The sequence below is a fragment of the Stigmatopora nigra genome, chromosome 13 (assembly GCF_051989575.1).
Source record: "Stigmatopora nigra isolate UIUO_SnigA chromosome 13, RoL_Snig_1.1, whole genome shotgun sequence".
Lineage (NCBI taxonomy): Eukaryota > Metazoa > Chordata > Actinopteri > Syngnathiformes > Syngnathidae > Stigmatopora > Stigmatopora nigra.
In genome coordinates this window covers 9,485,085-9,499,905 of record NC_135520.1, presented here as the reverse complement: position 1 = coordinate 9,499,905, position 14,821 = coordinate 9,485,085, and the positions used below count along the sequence as shown (strand labels likewise).

General features: G+C 41.8%; 1 protein-coding gene and 1 long non-coding RNA gene across 3 annotated transcripts in view; one reads left to right on the top strand and one right to left on the bottom strand.

The window, feature by feature from the left end:
• Positions 1-366: 366 nt before the first annotated feature.
• On the top strand, positions 367-5,008 carry kbtbd11 (kelch repeat and BTB (POZ) domain containing 11). Of its 2 annotated transcripts, none has more exons than XM_077731729.1 (2): positions 367-687; positions 1,620-5,008. In XM_077731729.1, exon 2 carries the CDS (start codon positions 1,709-1,711, stop codon positions 3,539-3,541), a length of 1,833 nt encoding a protein of 610 aa, XP_077587855.1. In that variant the 5' UTR covers positions 367-687; positions 1,620-1,708; the 3' UTR covers positions 3,542-5,008. The 2 variants fall into 2 exon arrangements, with proteins under 2 accessions (XP_077587855.1, XP_077587856.1); XM_077731730.1 differs by having other exon boundaries at positions 367-779.
• Positions 4,854-14,821, bottom strand: part of LOC144206658 (uncharacterized) — a 52,263-nt gene continuing 42,295 nt past the window's right edge. Inside the window, exons 5-6 of the long non-coding RNA XR_013328408.1 lie at positions 7,426-7,478; positions 4,854-4,881 (exon numbers count right to left, since the gene is read on the bottom strand). This is a non-coding gene — a long non-coding RNA (uncharacterized LOC144206658). The remainder of the gene's footprint in view (positions 4,882-7,425; positions 7,479-14,821) is intronic.

The following is a 14,821-nucleotide window of genomic DNA, read 5'->3' as shown; positions in this document are numbered from 1 at the left end:
TTCTCACAATTCTGCCATCTATTCATTAAACACAATTTGTCCTTGTCGGGGATGTAGGGGTGCTGGAGCCTATATACCAGTCATAGGCCAAAAATACTCCCAGTTTTGGTGAATTTTAAGTCACTTTTTTGTGGCAATCAATACTTCTTCTCGATAGTGAAATCATGATAGATTTCAACCATGTTGAGTTAACATTATGAGCCATAAAACCACTGTCCTCAGTTACAGTACTCAAGTAGTTTTACTGAATAAAGCATGATGGAATGACATCTTGTTGTAGTCGAACAGTCGAGGGTTAAATCCGTTCTGAATGGGCGTGGCGAGTCAGCAAAAAAAGGGGGCCGTGGAAAAGAAAGAGGTTGGAAGGAAAAAAACTCAGGAGACGTCCCTGTCATGCTGTCAATGTTGCATACACATCCAGCGTGGGGACACGGTCACGCAAAGGCGCGTCACCCAAGGTGGGGGGGGCTCCTGTTCCGTGAGCGCGTCACCCAGACTGGGGGGCGCTCCTACTCCATCGGCGCAGCTGACTGCAGGCGGATTTGGAGCTCCGAGACAAGACCATAGATAGGATCGTCTGCTTTACGAGCATAGAAACGTGGATGAAATTAAGTCATCCCTGGGTGACTACTGTTTACGTAACGGAGATTTGTTGAAGGAGGGATCCCTGCCTTTTAATCATCTCAGGTAGGTTTAGAATTCTTTCAAGGTTCCAGTCACGCGAGCGGATCTTGTTTTTTTCTCGTGGTTTCAATGTCCAGATGAAGAAGAGAATAATGGTAGGTTATTACTGTTGCACGCCCATTTTCTTGGGATTTTAAGGAGCGATTTAGCCTTACGCATGCGCACCAAATGTTTTATATTGGGCAGCCAGGATGATTGTATTGCATTGTATCAAATAGATATGTCTAATGCAATATTCAGGAAAAGGCATACTGTTTGTATGTGTATAGATTATAATTCTTCAATGTAAGAAAATCCAGTATATTTGTGCTGGTTTATGCACCAGTAAACCCAGTTCCAAATGGCAAAATTCAGCAGAACTCTGCTTCAGTTAGTGCTGCACGATTTGGGCAAAGATCCTATTACCAGACATTAAATTGTTGCACAAAAGTGACTCTGGTATAAAACTGAATAAAAACAATCCGTTTTAAGTCTCCAGTATAATAAATCAACACTACTATAGTGCAATACTATAAATACATGTTTAATAAGATGTAATACATGTTTTAAACTGTTAAGAAAGCTATTTTAGCATAAATAATTTGCCATCCTTTTTTCATGACATCGACAAAACAAGTGCAAGGCATGTAGACAAAAAGTATTACTCATAGTGTCATGAGGAAGGGGAAGCCATTGTACACAAAATGCACCTAGCTGTGTTTTTCTACAGATCTACTCATTATAATGATGTTTTATTAATTTTCTGAGTCACTATCACTTTCTAGTGAGACCACTAAATGTATTCTAGGTATTAGTCCTTAACACTTTAGCATATTTCTCTACTCAACAAATATTTGCTAGTCATGCCCAAGAGGTTGGTTTCATTTCCCTATAGGAGAAGTAATGCCCAGTAGCAATTGCACTATAATGAATCATGTTCCTCTCCTTCCACGTAGGTGGCATAAAGACACACAAGGCGGAGGTTTGTCCACCCACAGCATGATCTCTAAGGACGCCAGCTACCATTACAAGTGAGAGCGTCAGGATGACTGAGGGCCAAGGACCAGGTGGACTCGCCACAGTCGAGGCCAATGTCGTCCTCCGTGCTGCCAACTTGGTGGCAAACACTGACAGGCCCACGGATTTACATCCCGGTTTGGTTCGGGAGTCACTGGGGGAAGACCCAGACTTTAAGATCCCGATGGTGTTTGAGAAAGAATATCTGCTGGATGGAAGACTGATAACCGAAGATGGCCGTAATGATTGTCAAAAAGGGAACGGCTCGTGCTTGGCGAGCGCAAATAAGCTTCATCTCAACATCGACTGTGGCGTTCCGGCATCAAATTGTGTCACTGGGCAAATCCCCAATGGTGCCAGAGCGAAATTTCAATTGAAATCAGGAACGGCTCAATCGGATGCTGAGGGTGGCGCGGTCGATTGGTCGACTGATAGAGGTGAGCCAGATTTAGTCATTGAAGTGGGCGGTCGGACAATCGACGCTCACAAGTCGGTCCTGGCGGAAAGAAGCGACTACTTCAAAGCTCGACTCTCCCGAAACGTCCTGAAAGTGAAAGGTATAACCTACAAGACTCTCTCTACCCTAATCGACTATATTTACACGTCCCAGATGAGTGTTTCTAAAGACAATGTTGTGGATGTCATCACGGGGGCCAAAATTCTCCAGATCCCTTGCGCTGTCCAAGCGGCCATGGACCGCATGACCGAACAAATCACAGCGGTGAACTGCTACGAGGTTTTGACCATCGCCAAAAAGCAACGACTCAGCGAACTGAAAGAAACTGCCTACGGGTTCATGAGCGACAACTTCCTGCAGATCCTCAAGGACCCTAGCGTGTATGGGCGCCTGACGGGGTCGGAGCGTGACCTAGTCCTGAAGAAGAGAATGGACGGGAGGAAAACCCTCATGGCCGCCGAGGTCAGCGACGTATTCGAGCGTGTCGGGAGTCGACCGGCGAGCCGAGCGGGGAGCCGCGCTCAGAGCCCCTCGTCCGTGGGGTCACTGGAGGACAATCGCAATATCTATTCTTTCAGCCGAGTGGCCAATGACTGGACGGTTTTGACGGCCATGCCCGAGGACGTCAACACCAAAGGTTGCGGAATCTGCGCTATGTACAACTACCTGTTTGTGGCGGGCGGTATAAAAGGCTACGGGGATAAGGGAAGGGTATCGGACAAGGTGTTCTGTTACAACCCCAAGACCAACCGTTGGGGAGAAGTCCGACCCATGACTCAGGCTCGCGCCCAGCTAAAACTGGTCTCCATGGATGGCTACCTTTACGCCATTGGAGGAGAGTGTCTATTCACCGTGGAGAGGTACGACCCTCGCGTGGACCGTTGGAAGGCGGTGGCTCCTTTGCCCAAGGGTGCCTTCGCCGTGGCTCACGAGGCCACGACCTGCAACGGCGAGCTCTACGTGTCCGGCGGCTCGCTTTTCTACCGCCTGCTCAGGTACGACACCAAGAGGGACGAGTGGCAAGAGTGCCCGTACAACAACAGCAGGAAGAAGTCGACAGACATGGTGGCGCTGAAGAGCTTCATCTATCGCTTCGACGTGACCCGCGAACAAGGGATTGACGTGTTCAAGTACAACAGCATTGTGAAGATGTGGCACGATTGCGCCTCACAGAGGCTGGCCAGTTCCCTGCCGTTCCGGTGCGCTGTGGTTGGCGACCGCATCTACTGTGTCAACCGAAGCCAGACTCTTCAGTTCGTGGTGGAGGACGACAAGGCCTTCTTTACGGAGGAACCGCTGAGGGCGCCACTGGACGCCAAAGGCATTCTCTTCCCTTTCGTGCTCACTTTGCCCGAAAAGCCCGAGAAAGTTCCGCCCGGGTGCGACGTTTCGTTACAGAGCTAGACAACGTGGCGCCAATTTTCGCCCTCTCCACTGTGTCAACTGCCTGTGTCCTTGCTTGTCTTGCAACTGAATGTGTATTGCATGGCAATTTAATGTTCATAACAGAGACCAGCCTTAAAAAAAGGGAATTTTCAGTATTGAGTGAAAGTGACAGTGGGTTAGCATACTTCTTTCTGCCTAGTGTTGTTTGCCACACTTTGGATCATTGATTATTTACACCATGTGGACATATTGATCTTTTTTGTTTGCTAAATGAGCTGACGAATGCTTGATGTGGCTTCTATGCAAATGAAACAGCTGTAGGGCTTCACTATTGATGACTGGAATATCATTGAACTCAATACATAGCGGTATTTTACACGATGTGTGTAGTACAAGGTCACAATAACCACCGTCATTGGTTGCTAATGATTTGTAGTGTCACATTAACAGTGGCAAAAGCTACTCTAAAGCACACTCTAAGGAATGGCGAACAAACCAGAACTGATGTTAAAGTCAGACGGACCTCCTCACAAGCAATAGATTACATTTGACAAACATCCTGAGATTCTACCAGATGGCCCCAAATGCATTTTGAAATTGGTTTGGCCCGAGCACAGTAACAGCAAATCTCAAAGAAAATCTTGCAAGATTGCAAATCAGCAAGTGCCAAACCGCAAATATCTAAAGTTGACTAGTGTATAAATCAGAGGTGTGGAAATCATTGCAGTTCAAAGCATATATTCTTAATGGACCTGATCAGTCATGAAAAATGATTTTTTATGTTATCATTTTGCATACTTAAGTATATTACAACACTTATTCTTACCACATTGCCAAAGATAACGAATGATCTGTTAAGTCAGACGAATAAGTGACAAATAATTTTGAGTGAGGCTCGTTAAAAGTACATTTTACGAGTACCATGATAGCTGCTAACAGTTTTTTTCAGGAATGTATAGCTGGATAGTCTGGAAAAAAAACACCTAGAGAGCCCCGTTTATCTACATTTATCTCAAAGATCGACTCTGATGCCACTTTGATTTTCTCAGTCTGTCAACGGCCTTTGTTGTCATTAATTGTTGAGATACTGTCTATCAAAGATATAGTATGATCATCTACATGCATAATTTAAGTTATTTCGAGAAATTGCTTTTTAAGAAAAGCACAATGTGAGCATAAAATGGAAGATTATGTATTCCTGAACATTAAAAAATAATGCTAATGTGTTCGATGCAGTAAGTGTATCTTGGACAAACTGGATGTGGGTTTATTACCTGGTGATCCTTTTTATTTTTGTGGTTTTCTCCTGTCTCGGGTGGGATGTGATGGATTTGCTTCTGCTGCTGTGATGATGAGTTCTGTAATGCCAGGTGAAAAAAAAAGTTAAGTTTTTTTTTTTTTTTTTTTTTTAGAAAGGATGAGCTTTTTAGATGTTGGATGATGTTTCAGGGTTAAAACAATATGAATAAAATTGGTTTCTGGAAATATTTGACTTATGTCACTTGCTTCTTTCTTAACGAGCCAATGGAAAAAGTAGGTAAGTTCTACCATCTAGTGGTGATAATTTGGACCCACTAATAAACCATTTGTTATTATTATCTTACTTATAAATCTTGTAAAGAAGCTGTTTTCATTTTTTTTTAAATTTGACTATTATTTCGTGGTAGACCATGTTTAAAATGACTATTTGTAAAAATGAAAGCAAATCATACATTATGATTAAATAGATATATAGAACAGGTGACACCTATCCAGTCTGTCTCCCTCCTCCAACTCACCTTGCCCTTACTATGGACTCAACACCTGTGTGGGAGGGGGCAAAAAGTATAATAATGTACACACTTTACACTTACAATTCCACTTTCAGGTTTATTCTTGAACTTTGTTCAAAAAGTACTTGTAAAATCCCAAACAAAACACGCGAGGTCAGTGTTGTCTAACTTGAGCAATTCCAGTCTTGAGCTGCCATGTCTTTTCTCCTCAAACGGACTTTTATTTTACAAGAAAATTTGCCTTACTATACACATGGTGCTTTTGATTAAAAAAAAAAAAACATCTGCCTTCCTGCACATGCTTATTTTACAATACATGGTCTACCTTTTTAATTTTTTTTAAAACGAAAATTAACCTTGATAAACATGGTAGTTTTTTTTAAAACTAAAAAATAGCCCTACTATTAGGCCTGGACATCTACTAGCCAGTAAATAATTTCAACCGACAATGTCTATAAATTAGCAGCCAAAATAAAGAAAATATTGAACATTTGGGATTATTTAAGACCCCTACAATCCCAAAGACTATTCTTCACGCTTGTGCAGTAATGCCTTGCGCATATGTTGCCCTAACCGGACCCCAAATTACCCAGACATCTTTTCGCCACATTACATTCTTTCTCACTCAGTTCTCAACTAGCACACCTTCGTCAGCAGAAAGACTATAAAGGAATTTCCTGTCGAAAGGCAAAAAGCCCACCACCGACCCACCCAAGATTGTCTTTTTCGTGTGTTTTACACAGGACCGCCGGCAATTGCCAATATCACGGACGGATCATTTGGCCAAACAAAGACGGCGAAGAGGGATATACAACCCTCCTGAGGATCTTTGCAGCATTCCTCATAATCCATTGTTGACAGAACACTTCCTGTATTCATCTCCCATCTTCTATGTCAGGGTTGTCAGGGGTGATGTTTAATGCCAAAGTCCTGGGCTGGACCAGTTTAAATTTGATCCAAAATGTAAATTTACTGGCCGCCATTGATGGTGTGAGATGATGGATTGCTTTCTGTAAATTTTGCATGGGTGATGATTTATTTTGAGGAAATTTCTGGGTTTGTCGGTTACTTTTGGCGGATTTGGGGGTATTTCCAAGTAACTTCTTGTTGGTTTTGGGCCATTTTAAGGTTCCTTGTTAACTATGTGGCTGCCATTTTGACTGCAGGGGGCAAAATAACAAATGTAACTGCTAATAAGAAAGTGAGCAAAGCGCACTTACTAACAAAATGTACTGTGAAGTGTCGGTCAGGCCAGATCGCCTCTCCTAGAGGGACATCTTCCGGCCCGCGGACTGTACTTTTGACACCCATGTCCAAAACCCATCCACAAGTTGAATTTGCCAAGTTTACATGTCTGACTGACAAAGACAAAGGCAAACCAAAAAAGTGTCAGGATGAGGTCATTGTCTTGGGAGCGGGAATTATTCTCGATACCCTTGAGGGAGAAACCCTGTAACCCCCCTCCTTGCCTTTCAAAAAGCACAAAAGCCTCACTCGGAGGGAGGAGGCAGACACCAATGGAATGTGTTGCCACGGTTTCCATAACCTCTGAATTCCCACTCGTTTCATCAAGTGTTCATATGTCCGATTCCATTTTTTTTAAATGTGCTTAATGTACTGTATGATCTGTGAATGACATACTGTATATGGTGCCAAGAAGTCTTAAGATATCTTTTTTCCTTTTTTTTTTTTCCATGACAAAGATTTGTCTTTCCCAATTTCTAGTGGTGGGAACTGGCTACTTTGTTTGGATGAAGCCGTGTCTGGGAGGAATGTGGGGTTTAGTTGAGGAGGGGATTCAGGGGGGGAAAGTATGATAACTCCCACTCCATTCAGATTTATGGTCAAGACGAGGGGCTCCTTTGGGTGCACGTTAGGGGACGGACAGAATACTCTGCCGCAGCCAAAGCAAATGTTTAGTCACTCAACCTTTTCCCATTCTTTACTTCTCTGTTTCCCCCATCATATGGGAAAGTGTGTTCAAGTTCATTCTTTGCACTTCTCAATATGTTTCAGTTTTTATGAAGAAAAGCCGTATACAATGAAAACATTAGACTAGATGCTAAAACTGACTTTGAAGTCTGCAATATTTATATTTATGATTATTATTAGGAATGTGGTGATACTGACCTTTTGAATTCCGATCCAGTCTGATTTATTTCAAGATGTCTCCCATTTTTCACCTGTAAAAAAAAATAATGCAAAATATAATTCATCTTCTGTCTACCTTTTCCAATTGCATACCATGAAAAAGCTAGACTGGAATTTTCCAACCTGCAAGTTGACATGCACAAAACATCTAAAGATTTTTTATAAAAGAAGCTTTGAGAAGTTCAGTGTGTGATTTCCAGTAAATCACTTGAAATCTATGACTATCTACAGCTGATGAAAGACGGAACATTTCAAACATTTTTAACTCATTGAGTGCCACTGACTTGATATCCGATCAATAGCAGGGGATGAATAAAAAGAATAGGATTCTTGCAATGAACTTTGATCACTCATACACGAACCAGTAACGTAAAATAAAGCCAGTGATGGTCTCTCACACACACTCAGACATTTTGACAGAAAGCTGAATACGGCATTTCCTTCCATTCCTTTTCAGTCTCTTTTCATGACTGTCCTGTGCATTCATTGAAATGATCCTTCCTCTCCTCCGGGGAGACCAGCAAATCCATTCAACTGTCCCTCAGACCCTGCCTTTGGGCCAAAAAAGACCACCCGCATTTCCTCACAATATCTGGTAATTGAAGATAAAATTGAATAGGATTATTTGAGTTTGACTGCCAACTGCATTGCATATTTGACTGCCCCATATAGTGTTATTATCCTATGAATTTGCATTTTGAAATTAGGCTGGTACCAAAAAAAACGGCATTTAATAGCGTAAAGCTAAAAGCTTTGGTAAAAACTTGTTCTGAACAAGTTCAGAACAGAAATATAGGCCATGAAAACATCACCGAGGAACTAAAAGTCAACATGCAAGGGCGACTGCAGATATAATAAAGAGATGTGAAAGTTTCTAGGGTTTATCTGGCGTTTAGAAAACGTTGAAATGACAGCCACGATTGCCCGGTCCAGAAGCCAAAGCCTCTGACCCGGGCCCAATGGCCCTGGAGAACTCGCCTTGTCCACCATCCCAATCCAGTGGATCCGATTGATTCTGTGGCAGAGCCATCTGCCCCTCCACAAGATTACATAGCGCACTGGGCCAAAATATCCCCTGCAAGAGCAGATTAAATATGAAATATAGGGCAGGAATAGTTGGTGCTGCCTATCCAGTTTTCTCTCTCCCTTTACGCTCGTCCTCATTGTATAAGTGTCTGAGTTCTAAACCTGTTTTATGTGTGTGTTTTATAGTTTGTCTATCCTTTATAGCAAGAAATCCTCCTCCTATCTTGAATCTCTACAAAACATTTCCACCTTTTTGCTACTTTACACAATTTGGAAAGGCTAATTCTCACCAAAAATTAGGAAACAGAGAGAAGAACAAATACGACCACTTAGTCTACAAAAGGTTGCTATGGAAACAGCTCCCTTCTTCCCTCCTTATTTCCCTTTTTAAGTCCTTCCTAAAAAATACTGGCGGCCTACATTAGTTACATTTTTTCTGAGCGTAAAAAAATTTGAATAGAGGGGTTGAGTGGTTTGTTTTTCCGCCTTGCAGTTCTTAGATCGAGGGTTCAATCCCTGCTAGGTGAGCATCTTTTGCACAAGAAGGGCTCTTTAGACAGTCCCCACTAAAAAAAATGTTGCACACATAAAAACAAGGCTGAAAATGTAGTGATTTGCCCCGGGTATTTTGTGTAAGTGCTTTTGCGGTTCCCACTTTCTGGCCGCTCTGTTCTCGACTCATCTGTTCCTTCACTTCTCCCATTTTTTTCTCCCATTCAGCTCACTGCGCATCACATTTCCATCATGTCTTTCTATCAGCTCTTCGTCATGGCTCTGCCATTTCTGCCCTCTATCCCACCTCTGGCTCATTAGGTCTGGATTCCTAGCTGTTTTCACTTGGTGCCCATTTACGGATTCCTCACCAAGAAATCATGTGGCACAATTGAATTACCGGTGGTTACAGAGGCCTTACTTACTGCTGAGGCATCCAGAAAAGCCTCGTTTTAAAAAACACCATTCCCAGTACAAATGTCCATCGTGTCATCATACAAAGACAGCCTTCTCTTGCCTTATTTTAAAAAAAATAAGCCCCGAAGCGCAATGCTAACGCTGCCTTTTGTCTGGTGATGTTCTTCCAAGGCAAAAGATATGGAAGACTTTTCCAGACAAAACCTCTTAAGTTATGTCATAAAAACAATAACAACAGCAACACAAAAAAGCAATAATTTTGTTTAGGTGTCTGGTTTTTGTCTTGTTCTCAGATGCAGTTTACGAGAGCGTTTCTTTCTTTGCAGTACAGGATGTTAATAATTATGAGCTGGCCTCCAGTTAGCAGATGTCACGTTAAAAGGAATTTAACACAAGTTCATATCCAACTGCCTGAAAGCCATAACTTAGACACGTGGGAAACACTACTCCTACAGAGTATTTTGTGACTTGTAAAAAAAAAAAAAATCACACTTTGGAAACCATTCCATTAAATTTTTTTTATCAGCTTTAAGACTACAACACACGAGAGGGGGAAACTATTGAGCTAAGAAGTATTTTCTGGACTATAAATTGCACAGTTTGGCTGATTTTTAAGGTTATAGAGATCTGTACAACGTATGGTAACATTTACCTATATTGTTTGAAGTTTGACTAGCCTTACTTAATGCATGTTTTTTCTTTATTTAAGATATAATTAAAAAAATGCCCTCCCACAAATGCGACTTATGTATATTTTTTCCCATTTTCATAGTGTATTATTAGTCTGGTGTGACTTTAAAATGAAAAAATACAGTAATAATTTCCTTCTATTAGTACTTTGTTCACTTTTTCCAGCTGTAGTTTTTTTTAAAGTGTACATTTCTGGTCCATTCCCATTTTTTATATACACTACATACTATACAGTTTAATGACATGCAAAAGAGTCAGCATTCGAAAAATCCATAGAGAAAAAAAAACCCATTAGAGAAATTCATCAACTATTTTATTACCCAGATATTTCCTCTTTTCTCTCAAAATAATGACCCACTATTAATAATGCTGCTACTAAAATAAATAGCAAGCTATTTAAAGGTGAATGAAATACAGGTTTTATCATCCTACCATTGGCACACTGGCTGGCTGCCATGGCAACACACCAATTGGTGATTTACAGTACGCCGGAGATAATTAAGAGCAGAAATGAGCGAGCTTGTAGGTCTCAATGGATTCAGCAACACGTGTGTTACTGCCTCCTCTTTTTTTTGAAGCGAGAAAGGCGGGGCTAGTCAATTTATCTTCCTCTTCATCACTCGTCCTTTCACCTCAGGGTCTCAGTGAGAGTGTGAAACTAATCCAGGCCAAAGGCTACGTTAAACGGAGAGGTAACCGTACCTCTGTCATGGCAATTCTTGTTGAGTGTTTCACTCTTTTCTTCCTGCGGGCTTTGGAATGGTTTCAGGTTTCCCGCTGAGCATGGGTGTGGCTCCAGTTTGAGAAGTGCCTCGTTTTTTATATTTTTTTTATTTTTTACAACACCCCAGTGCTTTGACCTTCACCCAAATGAGCTTTTGCTGGAGATGCATCAACCTTCCACCTGACAGCCGGATCACGCCCCCTCACTTCTGCAGGGTCACTACATGGGCTGAAACACTTAACACACAATGACAAGTGACATCACCAGATGGACGACAGAGGCCACAACTAGGCTCCTGTTTCATCAGGACATTTTATGCCAAAACTCTTCACTGTCACACACTTTTTCCTGGCTCACCTACTGACTAGCTCGGTGAGGTGGCTCAGGCATCGGAATCAGGATGCCCCCCCCCCCCCCCCCCCTAGACGCCTCCCAATAAAAACAAAATAACTAAAAAAGTCCTAAAACATCTGGGAAAAACCAAGGCTATCTCCCCATTTTGATTTGAAATATTGCACATGACATTCTACATCTGGAATGCACGCAAATATACAGCTGTTTCAGTGAGCTGAGCCTCAACTATGTTAACCGCTATGCCTCTATACTTTCAATCAGTCAGGTTTGACTTTTTTCGAGACAAAGTCTTCAACTTGCTCTTTGAATTCGACAAGTCACTGGATCTAAATTGACAAAGCTAAAGAACGACAATCGCGTATAATCTTCTTGCTGAATTTGTTAAAATGGACTTAGAATAAACAACACTTAACACAAACATGCATTCAAAAGAAAATGTTGCCTGAAGGGTTGGAGGCCGTTGGCGTTTCGAAATCCTTATCGACAATTGATTCCATTCATAGACAACATAGTGATTTCCCTCATATTTATCTAGCACGTAAACCAAACCGAGAAGTGAACCAGCTGTACGACAACAATGTAACAAAGCACGAGGTCTTCGCATGATGTGGACAAGGACAGCGGTGAAAGAAAGTTCAGCGAATCGAAAAACTCATATTCATTTCACTTCACACAGAAATATTGTTGACATTACCATGATTTATTATCCGCCAGTAGTCATCATAACATACTGTAATACTCACATAAATGTCAATCACAACTGCAATTCTAATTAGAAACGGATCATTTTACCTAAATGTTATGTGATTCAATAAGAAAAATATGACTATTGAGGAATACAGAGAAAAAATGTCCACAAATAGAAAAAAACTTGATCAAATTCCTGCTTTGAGGCAAACTATTCAAGTCCAAATATTCCAGAACATTCTATCCTACAATGCTCTTTCTATGTAGCCACACACACACACACACACACACAGAAGTATGATATGTGAGGTACATTCTTCAAGTGTTTACAAGCCGCAATCCTGCATGGCATCTGCGTCCCAAACCACCTCCACCCACGAGTGAAAGAGTGAGGCATGGAACTCTTAAGCAAAGATTATCACAATAAAGTTCCCCACCCAAGACTTTGGTTTTGAGCCAAGCCTCACATATTTCACTTTTGTCGACAAGACACTTTTCCTTCCAGGATTCCCCCCTCATTGCGAGCCCCCCGCTCGCTCCTTCTTTTCACGTCAAAACTATCCATCCCCATGGGTAAGGCGCCGCATGCATAATGAAGAATCACAGATGTTTCGCCAGATATTCTTTCGAGAATTATTATTATTTATTAGTCCCACACATGGAAAAGTTTAGTTCAGTCACTGGAGGCCACACGGCGTATATCCGACGAGTGCCATTGTAAAAGCGGCAATGTTGCTACACTTAAGCCCCCCCAAAATGACGGGCTCATAAAGACTACGTCCCCCTCTGACCTTTTCCCTCGACTTGCATGTGTTTTGCATTACAGTTCATCTTAGTTTCTGTCTCCTTTGTTTTCATTTGCATTGCTCGCCACCTGGTATGCGCTCATCAAGCAACATTGTGATAACAGCTTGTCTGGATCAGTATTTGCGACCGTCCCACCCCCACCCTTTATTTCTTTTGCCCCTTCCTAGCCCTCCTCATCATTTTTCTCTCAGAAAATCCCCAAGGAAAAAATGCTTAGGCAGGTTACTCAGTCAGGATTGCGGTCACATCGGCCCGTGGCGATGCAGTAATGCAAAGCAGCCGTCTACAGCCGTTCTCGTTCAACTTGTTTGTACCCTAAGACGTCGTCCCCTTTAGACACAGACGCTTATGCGATGAGCACTACAAATACCTCAATGCAAGATTTGAGGAATTTCAGAGAATCACAAAGGTTACAAAAGGTCACAAGGTTTCCTCCAACCAGTTTTACATGTCATGTACTTGATTTCAGATAAAACTCTGGATTACGTGACAGTCAAGACCAATCTTGAATTTCCGAAGATTAACACTGATATGGCTTTTATTGTCTTAATTGATCAATAAATTCAACTCAGTGACTGCCCAACTACTGTACTTGGTACTCAATAGTCCACTTAAAAAAAATAATCTCCAAAACTCTATAGTATCCTCGAGTACCGTATTTTCCGCACTATAAGGTGCACTGTTAATGAATGATCTTAATTTTTTTCATATATAAAACACACCGGATTATAAAATACAATACTATGGGATTTTGCTATAGATTCAATAGGTGGAGCTGTAGTAGTAGTAGTAGTAGTAATATTAGTAGTAGTTAGGATTTGATTTATACATCAACCAGATGGTATTTCATCTAATGATTAACATATTGTTATCTATATATAAGGGACACTGCTGGCTTGTGAGAAATTTGAAGTCTTTTAGTTGCATCTCACTGGGCAGAAAATATGGTAATTTCTTATGTTGAGTATACTCATCACAATATAACAAATAACATGATTTTCGCTTACTGCTATGACAAAGTTTGGGGACAAGATTTACATTTATGATTCCAGGGTTAAGTAAGGCACCTCCTTCTCTACTTTTTGAAATTAGATTAGATTTTGTAATCCAGTTGGAACAACATTGGGAAGAACACGCAAGCAAGCAAGCAAGCAAGCCCCCACCCCAATCCTTTGCTCAGGAACTCTCTAGATGAACATAGTTTTGATCGTATCAGTTCATGAAAAATAATCTTTAATAATAATTTGCACTGCAGCTGTTTCCTGGCTCAGAAAGAAAAATAACGTGTCAGGCAAATTCTTGCCTAAAGACACACGTTTGCCGTATGGCCCTCCAGAGACATGCCACACCCTTAGCGTCGGTCAACATGTGGAATTGAGCCGAGTTTGGGTGTTACGGTCCATGGAGAGGGCAAAAGGGTGACTGAGATGATCTCTGGGTGTACAAATATCAGAACACAGCGGGGAGGGTTGGCAGGGAATGAACAAATGTCCGTTTGCTGTCACCAGACTAGACTTCAGTTGGATTGGAGCTTGCCCATGAGGTTTCACATCAGGGATGTTGTGTAAAAAAAAGGAAACTGGAAGATTTTGTATGGGAAAAATCATGCTGTCCATTTATAAAAAGCAAACATTAATTGCAGCTCAGGGAAATGGTAGTTGCTAACCATGTGCACAACCACATTGACCTCTACATCCTGACTTTTCATGTTGAAATGTCTGCCATGACCAAGGCTTTTAAACATGACATTATCGTTAAGGTGACGTCGTTTCTGAGGTTAAATCTAACAAAAATCTTGACTAGATTCTGAGGATTCTGCCACCTTATAATTGAGTCCTAGGTCAATCTAGGCAAATCTCTTAAAAATAAAACTCCCCAAATACTTCACTGATGCTTTGAGTTGTGGGACACATATCAGCTCACACTATTCTGAACTACTTGTAATAAAGGTCAGCAGCACCCCGTAACTTTGGTGGAAAGTGTGGGAGGCCGAGCGGTTAGTTCGCTCGACTCCCGACCGCCATTGCGGTAACGACGCAGGCTCGCATTCCACCTATGACCGTAGGATCTGCCGCCACCAGTTGCGCTGGCGCACGTGTTTGCTGTTTGGGTGGCGTCCGCTCTCCCTTTCCTCGGTTTACTTGAGCTTTATTAGCCATCCCGTCGCTTTTTATGCCT